Source organism: Anabrus simplex, chromosome 13, assembly GCF_040414725.1.
Source record: "Anabrus simplex isolate iqAnaSimp1 chromosome 13, ASM4041472v1, whole genome shotgun sequence".
Classification (NCBI taxonomy): Eukaryota; Metazoa; Arthropoda; class Insecta; order Orthoptera; family Tettigoniidae; genus Anabrus; species Anabrus simplex.
Genome location: NC_090277.1, coordinates 56,575,732 through 56,590,079, shown reverse-complemented (window position 1 = coordinate 56,590,079; position 14,348 = coordinate 56,575,732). Strand labels below are relative to the sequence as shown.

Here is a 14,348-nt window from a genome sequence, read left to right as displayed (position 1 = left end):
TTCCATAAATTTTCAATTATTCTTCTGCTAATTCTGGTGTCAGGTGTTCTGATACAATTTCCAAAGAATTACAAGCCTGTGCATTTTTTCCTAATCATGTTCAATTCCGGTTCATTTTCCTTATAAACTGTTTTATTTGATGATATTCTCCATTGTCCATTGTCCGGCTTCCTGGCTAAATGGTTAGCGTGCTGACGTTTGGTCGCAGGGTTTCCGGGTTCGATTCCCGGCAGAGTCAGGAATCTTAACCATCATTGGTTAATTTTGCTGGCGTGGGGGCTGGGTGTATGTGTTGTCTTCATCATCAGTTCATCCTCATCACAACGTGCAGGTCGCCTATGGGCGTGAAATCATGCCCTCGGTCACTCCCGGCACTAAAAGCCATTTCCATTGTCCATTAATGTGATATTCTTTATGCATGTTCTCAGTTTACAAGTTATAATTTCTCCTAAAGACTTAAATTAAATACTTAAGATACTTTTAGCAGTTTTTTCAAAGCATATTCTAAGACCTAATTTCCGTGCTATTTCTTTTAGAGATTTAATTTGGTGTCGAGTTTCCTGAATATTGTTGGACAATAGAACTAGGTCATCAGCAAATCCTAAAATGTTTACACTTAAATTTTGTTTGGAACTTCCAATTTTTATGTTCTTTGGGTTGATCTTGCACCGTTCCCTAATTATATATTCTAATGCACAATTAAATAATAAAGGTAATAAACAGTCTTCTGTCTTAAACCTGTTTTAAAAAAAAATGGTTCAGAAACTTCTCCTCTAAACTTTACTTCCAATGTGGTATTAGTTAAAGTAAGTTCTAGCAGTTTAATTAATTTTGGATTGAGTCCAAAATCCTTTAAAATGTTTAAAACTGAAGGTCTATATAAACAATCATAAGCCTATGCCTTCTTAAAGCCAACAAATGAATGTTATTATTAATATTGGCTTGCTTGTTTTAAATGTTATTATTAATTATTTGAGTGATAATCTGTTCAGCACAACTTCTATAGGTTCTAAAGCCCAATAATAATAATAATAATAATAATAATAATAATAATAATAATAATAATAATAATAATAATAATAATAATAATAATAATTGGTTAATTCCCCTGGCACGGGGGCTGGGTGTAGGACTATGTGTCGTCTTCATCATCATTTCATCCTCATCACGACGCGCAGGTCGCCTACAGCCGTTAAATCAAAAGACATGCACCTGGCGAACCGAAGTCCTCGGGCACATCTCGACACTAATAAAAGCCATACGCCATTTCATTTTTCATTTAATAATAATAATAATAATAATAATAATAATAATAATAATAATAATACATTAGGTTTTCCGATCGCGTAACGATTAAGTTGCGGGGAGGGGGAGGTGAATTCTCTCAAGACAGTGTATTATTGGGCCTTATTATTTTCTTATATCAAATCCTCACTGTCCTCTATTTCCTATACTACATCTTAAACCATATTATTTTCTGCGTGGGTAAAGAACTGGAATCGGAGACAAGGAATTTTGCGGATGATTTTAAACTAGCCTACATAGAGAAGTAAATACGTTGTAGGATTTTGAGCGACTGCAAACAGGTCTCAGCAATGTAGTGAGATGGACAGCAGATGGTAAATGGGGGTTAAAAGTCAGATTGAGTGTTTCACAGTGAGGGAAAGTCCTTTTGGTTTTAATTACTGTGTTGATAGGGTTGATAGTACCTCAAGTACTTAGGTGTTAATATAAGGAATGCTCCTCGCTGGGGTAATCACATTAACGAGGTTGTTAAAAAAGGTTACAGATCTCTTCACATGGTTAAGGGGGTATTACGGCATTGTAGTAAGGATGTAAAGGAGAGGGCATATACGTTAGAGCAGGGCCTCTCAGGGTGCATGCACTGTGCACGGTGCAAAAGACGACTTGGCTTGGTTGACCAGAGTGCAGACCCCCCCCCCCCACTCCTCGATTTGGAGCAATAGCGCTTACTCTCTCTTTCCTCACGCCTCTCTCGCTTGCTCCGCCTGTCTCCCTCTGCCCCACTTGCGCCGTAGCGCTCCAAATCCGGGCTGAGTTGAGCCGAGTATAGCCGAGTTGAGCCGAGTATAGCCGAGTAGAGCCGAGCTTAGCCGAGTAGCCAAGAGACGAAGCGTTGATCCGAGCTATACCGAGCGGCACCGATGCACAGTGCACGGAGCTCTTGCACCTCGCTCTGCACGCGTGAGATTTTGGGCGTTTGAGAGGCCCTGCGTTAGAGTATGGTTCCAGTGTATGAGACCTACTTGATTACTTGATACAAGAACTGGAAAAGATCTAAAGAAAAGTTGCGCTGCTTGTTCTGGGCGATTTCCAACAAAGGAGTAGCGTTACGAAAATGTTGCAAAGTTAGGGCTGGGAAGACTTGGGAGTAAGGAGACGAGATTCTCGACTAAGCGGTATATTCCGAATTGCCAGTGGAGAGATGGCGTGGAATGTCACTAGTATACGAATAATCTTGAGTGGGGCTTGTAAAGGTGGAAAAGATCACACGCACTATGAAGATAAATTTGGAATTCAAAGGGACACACTGGGGCAAATATTCATTTGTGGAAAGAGGAGTTAAGGATTGGAATAATTTACCAAGGGGGGATTTTTTGAAATAATTTAAGATAAGTCTAGGTATACAATTTATAGGGAATCTGCTACCTGGGCGACAGTCCTAAATACAGATCAAGGATGAATGATTGCAGTAAGAAGAAGAAGAAGAAGAAGAAGAAGAAGAAGAAGAAGAAGAACTGGTAGCATATAAGATGTATTATCATGGCGAGAAAGAAGGGGAAAATAGTTTCTTATATAGTAGAGAAGATGGCGGCTTAGAAACACCTGTTAATGCGTTGAACATTGTAGCGATTCTCTGCCTAATATAAAGCCAGAGACAAAATATGAAATCGTTCTCGAAATTTCAGCAGGAATTCTCCTCCAGCAGAATCGTCTATGGAGATAAATATTTCAGAGCACTAAATTACTTCACTGTAAAGATAACAATCTAAAATATAATTCATTTATTGTTGGTTGCCAAATTAAATAACCTAACACGTTATTAAATTATCACATTCCCTGTCATCTTTCCAAGCGATAAGTCTGAGGGTTAAAAACAGTGTAATTTCCATTTAAACTTTCTTCAAATTTGTTTTGATAATCTATGAATAACGTTTCTTTGTTTTGAATCTCACTTTATTATTAGCAATTATTCGGAAACGCTGCGACGGGAGAGGGCTAAAATTGGGAATGTGGTGGTAGTGGTTTTAATTAAGTCATAGCCACAGTTTTTGCCTGGTATAAATGTAAAAACCACGGAGAATCATTTTCAGACCCATGATTTCTTGAATGAATGCTTGCAGCTCCACGGCCCGTATCGTACAGCCAGGTCACTCGGTTACTTACATTTTTCTTAGATTAAGAAGGGGAGATATCGATTCATAAGTAACCTAAAGTTATTCATAAGAAAGTGCTGGAAGGCGTATCTACTTAAGAGTAATGACACTAAGAACCATCCTCAAAAGTTAGATTATTAAATCAATATTAGGCCTATGCAAATATAAGGTTAGTAACAATACAGCTTAAATTTCGTTTTTAATCATAGTAAATACTCCATTTTCATTTAATAATTTTAAAATGAGTTTTATGATCATTTATATTTCAATTAAATTCCATTTCAGGCTAATTTTAAATGTTATTAAATTTAATTTTAAATAGTTTTAATACTCAGTATATTCTGTTTATGCACGTGTATAATTATATGGTTTGGCATAATAGCAGGCTTCGTAGCCTGAGCCCAGCCATGTTCATAAATAAATAAATAAATAAAAATAAATAAATAAATAAATAAATAAATAAATAAATAAATAAATAAATAAATAAATAAATAAATAAATAAATAAATATTTCGCTAAAATTCTAATTACTGCCTGGATATTTAATCAAATTTGTATATTGATTGTTTAAGCTAAGTGGGGTTTGAACTAATTGAATACTTACATATTATTTTTCTGAAGTGTTTTAAGGACTTCTCTCAACAGTATTTTCTAGGGTCTCCAATGCAATCGTTCATAAAAGAGTGAATTTCTTAAACAGTTACCTTTTCAATTTAAGAATCTCATATTTATTCCGTATTGAATTTACGGTAAAGAAAATAATTTAATCAGTCCACCTTGACCAATACATTAAAAAACTAAAAATATCTATAGATGGTACATGTTTCGACGCTATAGGGCCCTTTTCAGCTTTGACAAAGGAATACAAAGTTTATAGAAACACTCAGGAAAAACACCACACTAAAAGTCCATACGAAATATTTAATTCTGAAACGTAATATTTTTAACGCAAAAACAAACCAAACCAAAAAATTACATAAAATAATATAGAAATATAGAATGTAGAAATGTTTCCAGGACGATAATTTTGATGCTATCGATTCTTGTCATCAAGACTTCAAGAATAAGTGTTTTTGTATCAAGGTGTATTTCATTAAAATATATATTTCTTTTTCCGAAGCTGAAAGAAGGCTCAGTAGGACCGAAACACGTACCATTAATGTGTTTTTGGTTAACGTTTAATGTATTCACCAAGGAGGACTAATTACTGTACATTATTTTTTCCGTTACCTTTTATATTGAGCGTTTACGACCGCTTTGGACCACTGTAGGCAATTTCTGTCCGGTCCTCTATGATGTTTTATGGTTTTTTCTTTATGTTCTTCCAGTATTTATTCATTCCATCTGATCCTCGCTGTCGTTATTCTTATGAAAATATCCTTTTAGTTGTTTCTCTTTTATTAATTTTTGGTAGGAATCTAATTTTATTATTCTTCAAGTTATTTACTTTGATTTATTCTTTAAATCATCCGGTGTTATGTCTAAATTCTTTCATGTCTTCTTTTACTTCTTTTATCCAGACAGATTGTTGTTTTTGTTTGCAAAGCTTCTCCAAAATACTGCCTATTAACCTGTCTTGAGGTGTTCTCAACAATGACCAAAGAATGATATTCTCTTCTTTCTTATGGAATCCGATGTAGATTCTATTTTATGATATGTTTATTTATTTATTTAATCTGACCCACAACATTCCAGATTTGCTAAGTGACACAGAATAATACACAGTAAAAATGTTGATGAAAGATGATTAAATTTTTAACAAATAAATCAGATTCATCCTTAAAAAGTTATGTTACAGTTGACAGTGTTAAATGCTCTGAACTCCGTATAAATGATGTCGAAGAATCGAGACGGAGTATTTGATATTAAGACGACTGTTTTATCTTACAGGTGTCCCCCTAATTTGTACACGATTTAATTTAAAGAAGTTGGATTACTAGGGTCTAGTGTCAAAGAAAAGAACTTAAAGCCATGGTTTGTAAATAAAATACACTAAGTTACCGTTAATATGTTAATACAAATGTATTCAATAGAATTGTGATGAAATCCATGGGTAAAAATGAACATTATGAAAAAGATCAGAAAACCTTACAGTTGTTAATTTGCAATCTCTGCCATGCTCAATTATTATTATGTAACTCTTAGGTTCTTCAGTCTGTTGAAGCTAATTTATGAACAAATAAATTTATATACTCCATGAAAAAAGGAAAACTTAATTAAAAATAGAATGTTTCGTTCTTGAAATAACATCATCAGATCCTATCGAATCATACTCAAATATATAGGTTTAAATCCTTAAATACTTGTAATTTGGAACTTATCTTAATGCAGTTTCGTTTATTTCCAGACCACTTCATTACAAATTTCAAGTATTTAAAGATTTAAAGATATTTGAATAATTCCGAGTGTAATTTTATAGAACATGATGATGTCGTTTCAAGAACGAAACATGTCATTCTATTTTGAATTGAGTTGTTCATTTTTCAGTTAGTTTAAAAATGTATTTGTTCATAAATTAGTTTCGCCAGGCAGACTGAAGAACGTAACAATTATCAATTAATTGATTCGAAACTGAAAGAGAAATGGCTTCAAATATCACAATTACCATTAATTGCGAATAAGATAATTTAACACTACGAGTACTTAGAGGAATACTTTTTGTACCTTCCTTCTTGCTTATAGTATTTCTTTCGTTCTTTTGCTGTGGACTTCTTTTCTCTCTCTTTGGTTTAGGCTTTTCCAGTCGTTTTCTTCATCATCTCCTCTTGGTCAAGTTCCCACTTGTGAATTTTGGATCTAAAACTATCCGTGTATTGGATGTCTTCTCGTAAGATTCCTGCTAATTTATGATCGTCTTTGATTTCGCCAGTCTATTTCACATTATGCTTTACTCCTGATGTTTTAGTAACATTCGATTATTTGTTTTATGAGTCTATCACGGTGCACTGTTTTGATGTGTGCGTCAAATTTTAATCTGATTTTTGTAATTTCGTTTTGAATCTGAGTGTATTGCTTGATTTCCTATTTACTTCCGAGTCTTTATTGTTCGTCTGTGTGTTTTAAGCCTAGAATTGTTCTTATAAATGAAGTGCTTATTTGCAAAGTGACTTAAGTCCAAAATTGATGATATTTTCACTTTTAGCTTTCATACAATTAGTTATAGATCCTCTCATTGTATAGAGAATATGTGAATATATTTGCAAACAGACGTAACTCCAACGTGTATTTCTTTACAATGTGTCTCATATCCATTTTAACCAACCCGCTGGCTCTCAGTATAAAATAATATTTTTGGAGAAGTTGGCACTGTGTGCGTGGAAAACCTCAGCTAGCGAATATGTTAAATCAAAACTGGATTTCAGCATCTCAGAATTGAAATCTATTCAGATAAGTGCAAACCAAATGTTCTGCAAATCCACATTTTCAGGGCTTTTGGTCTCAACACTGTTTCGCGTAAAATGAATTTTGATCCCACAATCATAAAATGAAGGTTTATATAAAGTGTCGAGCCATCATTTCTGAGTCTTAATTACACATCAGAATTGCAGACATTTATGAAAGAGGTCTGTAGACGAATACGATCAATATAATATATGATATTTGAAAGAATATAATCCTGCAGGGTTACTTATTTGAACAATATCATTTGTTACGGCACTGAATTGTTTAAAGTTAAATCGAATCACTAAATGACAATTTTGTTGGATGGTCAAGTGATGAAAAACAAAGTAACTAAAGGAACCGAAATAAATCATCAAATGACCAAGCAACATCATCGCAGATTACGAAAATATATTTAAAATATCAGTAATTTTTATACATTAATAAGAAAATAAATATTTTATCTTCATTTTGGTATATAATACTTTACATTTCACACGGAAGATGAATTGATTTGAAGAATGTTACGTTTGTATAAATATAACCAGTTTTGGCGCTTGTCAAGTGGTACATGACACCGTCGAATTCTTTTAATTTTTCTGCCCTTAGACATTCTTCACCGATGTATTTTACTTAGATTATAGGGTTAATCTTATTATAACCAGGGCTAGAGTTTATATGTAATAAAATACATACAGATGGGCTAAGGAAATTCAAAATATGGAATGAAATATGGAGTAAATGTTTCATTAAAAATGTGAAAAATAAACATATATGCTCTATTTTGTATTAAATTTTAATACTAGTCAAAATAGTAAGGTTTAAATATGTACTGCTTAAACATGAAAGCCACAAAAAATAGGAATTTAAATTGAAGTCACAGATTTTAACCCTTTGGATGTAGGTCACAGCGGATTGAGTGGAAAGGCCAAAGTCAGCAAGAAAAAAAAAAAAAAAAAAAAAAAAAAGCACATGCATGGAGCAGAACTTTCTTTCCATATTTCATGGAAATTATGTTCCACAAACCAGCTTTGAATTATTGATGCTACTAAAATAAATGTTACGTTATTTCCCGAGAAAAATAACTTTGAAACCATAAACTATGGAAGATATTTAAAATAAGACTTTAAATTATGTAAATATTTGTGGATTTTCCTCAAATATATAAAAACATGCAATGAAGCTGGCAATATGGACAAATATTGAAAATAAAATATGTTTTAAATCACTTCAAATATCCTAATTCGTGAAAAATTTCAACTGTACCTAAATATTTATGGAACCCTTTGTGATGTGTCGTATCAGAGCCACGAATTAGTGATCTAGGCGCAGTATTTACATAAAAATTCTAGCCCTGGTTATGACTGTACAACTTCGAAAAGTGTAGTTGTCTCAATGAGACCTTTTAAAATGGTCTCGCTTGAAAAAGAAAGAAGATAGGCGTATTACCGCGTTCTAAAAGTTTTAGAATATTTACAATACTAAAACTAACATCTCATTTTCGGGCTGATATTTCAGTAGAGTCCCTCTTCAATCCATTTCTTTTCATCTTTCCAGATCTCACGGTTAAGAACAATGGGCTGCATCCGTATCACGTGATCACTAAAATGGATGAATGCTGTGAGACTCATGAGAAGGACAACACTGATTGTTCGGTAAGTTCATAACTGATTTCTATAATTTTAGTACTTGAAGCTCTTTATCTACAGGGTGTATCCGAACAATTACCGACATGCTCTTCGTGTTATGTTAAGAATGATGGTGCAATCGAATTGGTGGATAAAATTTTTCTTTTCGAGAAAACGAGATTGTTTTGTTACTTCCGGGCGCGCGATTCAAATTGACGAACTTGCCGTATTTGCTATGCCAGAGAGCCAGTCGTTGTGCGTCAGAGGAGGGAAGGGAAGGGAGGAGAAGTGGGAAGTGGGAGACAGGGGTAATGCTGGATCTCGTTCATTTCGCATAGTCGCTTCGCAGCCCCAGTAGGCAGTGTACAGTTTGACTTCACAAATCGACTATTATGCGAACCCCGTAGTAAGAGAAGATGAATTTGTACCAACAATATAGGCATTTTTCCAGGTCATTTGTGACACACCATACATCCAGATTAGAGTCCAAAGGTCATTACTACACCGATGTGAACTGTACATCGAAGTATGAGGGGGCATATTGAACATCTACTGTAATCAAACCATTGGGCGTATTGTTTCCTTCGATCAGTATTTTATTCCATTTGCAACGCTGTGAGTGAAGGAATCGTAGAGCGGCAGCATTGCATATGCGAGCGTGTTAAATAATAAAGTCGGGCTGAGTGGCTCAGACGGTTGAGGCGTTGGCCTTCTGATCCCAGCTTGGCAGGTTCGATCCTGGCTCTGTCCTGTGGTATTTGAAGGTGCTCAAAAAGTCAGCCTCGTGTCGGTAGATTTACTGGCACGCAAACAAACTCCTGAAGGACAAAATTCCGGCACCTCGGTGTCTCCGAAAATCGTAAAAGTAGTTAGTAGGACGTAAAGCAAATAACATTATTATTATTATTATTATTAAATAATAAAGAACATTACTGCGGCCAACAGACGAAAGGAGAAACGATCTGATGCATTACGTGACTGACATGTGTGTCTTAATTACAGTGTGTTCTTATTCTGTGTGTACAGTTACGGCTGTTTAATAAACGACCTGTGGATATTGCCCGTAAGAGACAAGGATAATCCCGTACGGGTAGAACGAGGAACCTTGTACATACGCGCGGAGCATTTTCTCTGTCTCCATCATATACCGCACTTCCCCTCCCTCCCCTTCTCTTCCCTGAAGTACGGCAGCGGCTTGTGGTCTGGCATAACAAATACGGCGAGTTCGTCAATTTGAATCGCGGACCAGGAAGTAACAAAATAAACTCATTTTCTCGAAAGAAAAAAAACCTGTTCTCCGCCAATCCGTTTACATAATCGTTCTTAACATAAACACGAAGTGCACCCCTGATTTTTTTTGTCGATATAGTTCTGATACACTCTGTATATTCTAACTTAACTTAACATTCAACTATACTTTGACACTGTGTGACGCTCTACTTACAGTATATGCAGTTGATTGGAGGTGACATGGGTCTCATATATCCACAAGATGTTAGAAATCTCACCCTTATCTATCCGAATTTGGTAAGTAAGGTTACATTACTCATTGACAAATTCATCGGCGGAAAATGAAATTCTAACACCAAGAATATATTAGTTTAGAGGAATGCAATTTAGATTTATCAATTGTCTAGGTAACATATGCATTTGATTAAAGTTTCTATACTAGACTTAACTAAAGTTGGCGTTTGACAGGTAAGGTTGGAGGGAGGAGCATTGCACGTGCCATTTCACGATGTTGCCACATTCCAGCATTCTTTTCTACATGCTCTTACCCCTCGCTTCCGGCTCACTTCTTCCCTCCTTCATTCTGACCGCTGTGATCTGTTGTAGACTACCTGGCCAGGCGGTGTCGTCCCATTTGCGATCACTCTTATACAAACAATCAGGTTCTTATCAGTGACAGTGACAGGTTTGGCAACTCCCAGCAAGACGAGCTGCCCTGAAGTTTTTTTATCTCCATGGCAACCGCAGTCGCCCCACCCTCGTTTCCATGGCAACCACACAGCCACTCCCTTTATCCCGCCCCGGCAGGCAGTAAACGGACCTCCCTCTAAGAAATGTCAGACGCCAACTCTTATTATTAGCAGTATAGGTTACGAGGAATCATGTGACATGTTGGTACATTAATAACCACTGTAGCCACGACGCGATTTTCAATGCAAGAATGCAAAAAGAAATGCATTGTGTCGTATGTCATTTTGTGGGATAGAATTCCACGCCAGTTGTATTTGGTCAGTCAAATCAGCAGCGGTTAATGCTTGTATTGATTAGTCTTCTCATAATCGTTCCATACGTTTTAAATGGGTGGAAGGTCTGGTGATCTCGCAGTCTAAGGCAACTGGTCGACGCACTGTCGACACCAGCGGTATGAGGACGTGCGTTATCCTGTTGGAAAACAACCCCTTAAATGAATGGCAGCACAACTGGTTCAGTCACCAGTCTGATGTGCAAATCCGCTGTCGAGGTTCTTGGAATAGCAACGAGAGTGCTCCTGCTGTCGAAGGAATTCGCTCCCCAGACTTTAACTCCTGGTGTACTGTAAATCCAGTGTATCGACGCCGCAGAGAGCTTGGTACCAAGCACTCACCTGGCCTCTTCCTTACCAAACGACGCCCATCACTGGCACCAAGACTGAAACTGCTCTCATCTGAGAACACAGATGTTCATTCAGACCTCGAATGAGTACTATCTTGACACCAGTGAAGTCGCAGATGGCATTGATTCGGAATTTTTGTCATGAACGCTACAGGACGTCTGGCTCGGAGCTTTCCCTCAAGTAATCGATTTGTTACAGTTCTCTGTGTCACTCTGGTACTAATTGAAGCTCTAATAGCTGTTGCAGATACAATACGATCTATTTCAGCCATGCGGCGATTACGGCGCCTTTCCCTCTCCGTAATGGTCCGTGTGTGGCCAGACCTCTGTCTTCTTGAGCCAGTACCTTCCCGTGACCATTGCTGCTGACACCGATGCACTGTGGATACATCCCTGCCAAGTCTTTCTGCAATATCTAGGAAAGAACATCCACCTTCTCGTAGCCATGCTACACGGTCTCATTCAAACTCAGTGAGCTGCTGGTACTGCCTTGTTCGTCTTCTTAAAGACAGGTTTGACACACAGCTACCTCCCAACGTCAACACTGGACGAGACTAACGACAGACAGACAGACAGACAGACAGACAGACAGACAGACAGACAGACAGACAGACAGACAGACAGACAGACAGACAGACAGACAGACAGACAGACAGACAGACAGACAGACAGACAGACAGACAGACAGACAGACAGACAGACCACGCGTCTCGACAGATTGTGGGTGGAGCCCAAATCCATGGAGCAATTTTAGCCCTTCGGCCTTGTGGGCCTTGAATGCACTTTCGACATATCTTTAGCTAGACTGCATAGATGTAGAAGTGGTAGAACTTTGTGAACGATATTGAGTTGGTCAGGGTATGACCTTCACCCTGAGGGGTTGTTAATTTAGAAGGGACTTGGATCTTTTGTAGCGAAGACTTCAGTGTCATAATTACTCAAGTTCAAAATGAGGGGGTTAGGGTTGGTGTCTATACCAGAGTAGAATTTCCTGGCGGACCTCTGAATTCTGGTATACATTTCATCAATATGAATTGAATTTCTCGACTCCGTTCGTACCATTGCGCACCTATAATCATGCAGAGGGCACGATTTTGGATACGTTGGACTTGATCCAGTTGCGTTTTGGCTGCGATCCCCCAGACGGGACTGGCATATTCGAGGATTGGCCGAACGGAGGTTTTGTACAGCAGGAACATGTTTTCTAAGTTACGTCCATTGTCGGCTTTCATAATAGGAATAATTTCATAAAGGCGTTTGAACTTCTCAGCCGAAATTCTAGATACGTGATGCTTGAACGTCAATCCTATGTCGAGGGAAAGACCCAAATATTTAGTAACATCAGACCATCAGATCACATCGCCGAATAAAGGCAGTGGTTGAGGGCCAGATCTAGTACGTTTGGAGAAGAGCGTAGCACTGCTCTTCGTGACATTTATGTTGATTCTCCAGTGTCGAAACCAAGGTTTGAGAGTGGAGAGGTCTTCTTGGAGATAATTTTGAACTCTGGGTGGTTGCCAAGAGACAGAGGATATGGCGGTGTCATCAGCGTACATGTATACATTCACGTATAGTGGACGGGGTATGTCAGACATGTCTAAATTAAATAGCACAGGAGAGCTAAGTGTACTGAGCGTATTTAAAGCAAACTTGCTTTGCCAGGTCATAGTGGCGCTATTACCGCCACCACTCATCATCGAGTAGCGCGCAAATTTGAATGGGCGTCATATTTTAGATGTGCAAACACGCCTCCCGATTTTTGTGTATCTTGCTGAATTCCTTCTTGGTGGTGGGATTTCATCTTCCAGCAATGTATTATAATCCTTGGTTAAACAAAAATATACTTGCGCCAAACATGTGACATAATCATGTAGTTGTTATTGATGGAGAAAACGTGTGATAGACTATGTCGATTTTAAAACAACCTAGGTGTGGATTTCCTGAAGAAATAGCAGAACAATTCTTTTGTTGTTCAAAATCAGATGACACTTGAACTCCAAGATATCACGGATGAGATAAAGTGAAACGATATGAAATGATGTTACATGATCAGTTGACAGAGTACGGTATAGTAAATGTTTCATACTATAGTCCAAATACTTAGTAAACGTCCTTGCGAGTGATCGGCGGGGCGTGATCATGTAGGTAGTGTGGGAGATCTAATTAGCACGCTCTCTCTCTTTCCAGTTCGCTATTTCTTAATTCGCTTGTTGACACGTTGTGATCATCCATTGGGTACAGTGCTTAACACGATGTGTAGACGAATACTGGGCAGCGAAAGGAGTGGGGGACAAGGCAGCCCTCTTCGATTGCCCCTTGCCATGTGCTCGGCCGAGGACGTTTACAAAGTATTTAGACTATAGCTAAAGCACCCGTTCTTCATAGGGATTTCGGAGGAAGGATTTAAGTGGTTAAATGAAGGTTGTCCAGTGAGTAAATGTGTGTCTTAAACACGCTCTTGTAGACAGTATTCACGATCTTAGGCCTAAGCTTATACTGGGTGGGCAAAATAAAACTGTCCCAGAAAAAAATGTACAATATTGGACTGACGCGGGATGGACCCTTGTTAATGAACTTCACAGAAGATGCTGGAAATGACCTCATCTGAAGAAATGAAGAACTGAGAATCCAAAGGTCCTGACTTTACTCAGAAACCACCGACAGAACACGCGAAGGTTCGCCTGGACGCTTTAACGCAAGCACAACTGTAAATTTGTAATGATACAGATGCAGGTCCTTTTTGGTAATATCTCGACATGAGGATCACTTAATTCCCATTTGCACAGATAAACGGCGCTGAGATTTCGTTGAACTTCTTTCCAGGCTTTCCTTCACTCGAGCAATGTTTTCTAGTGTTCGAACTCTTTGCGGATAGACATGATATAGGCTTTTGGGCTTATGCCGTGTCAAGAAAATAAGGTGAAATTCTTCACGTTTCGCAGAGAACTTTGTTCTGCGTCTTCAGAAAAAAATCTCGACTGTTCACGAGAAAGACTTCTCCAAGAATGACGTTGACGCGATACAGCGCTAGCGTTCGATGTGGAAGCTGATGGAACCATCAGAATCAGTCTGAGAGGGAATCACATAACAGATGTACACACATATGAAAGTATGACATTGACACAAGCCTGGAATGAAACATCTGGTGATGAGGAACGTACAAATTTGGAAAACACCGAAATGAGATAACAATAATGAAGGGACAGGGAAGGGAACTACCTACGTAAAGCCTTCATGGCTGGCAACAACGTATTATTTAATTGATAGCCAGTGTCTCTGTTGAAATTGTTAGGATTTCTACGTATTTCCACAGCTTCTTGTATACGGCTTTTATTCGCTA

At 37.8% G+C, this 14,348-nt stretch overlaps 1 protein-coding gene across 1 annotated transcript in view; it reads left to right on the top strand.

Annotated features, from left to right (window-relative positions):
• LOC136884744 (uncharacterized) overlaps window positions 1-14,348 on the top strand; it is a 133,811-nt gene that overhangs the window by 39,164 nt on the left and 80,299 nt on the right. The window contains exons 3-4 of the mRNA XM_068230017.1: window positions 8,337-8,434; window positions 9,854-9,934. Of these exons, the coding sequence (XP_068086118.1) occupies window positions 8,337-8,434; window positions 9,854-9,934 (179 nt within the window). The remainder of the gene's footprint in view (window positions 1-8,336; window positions 8,435-9,853; window positions 9,935-14,348) is intronic.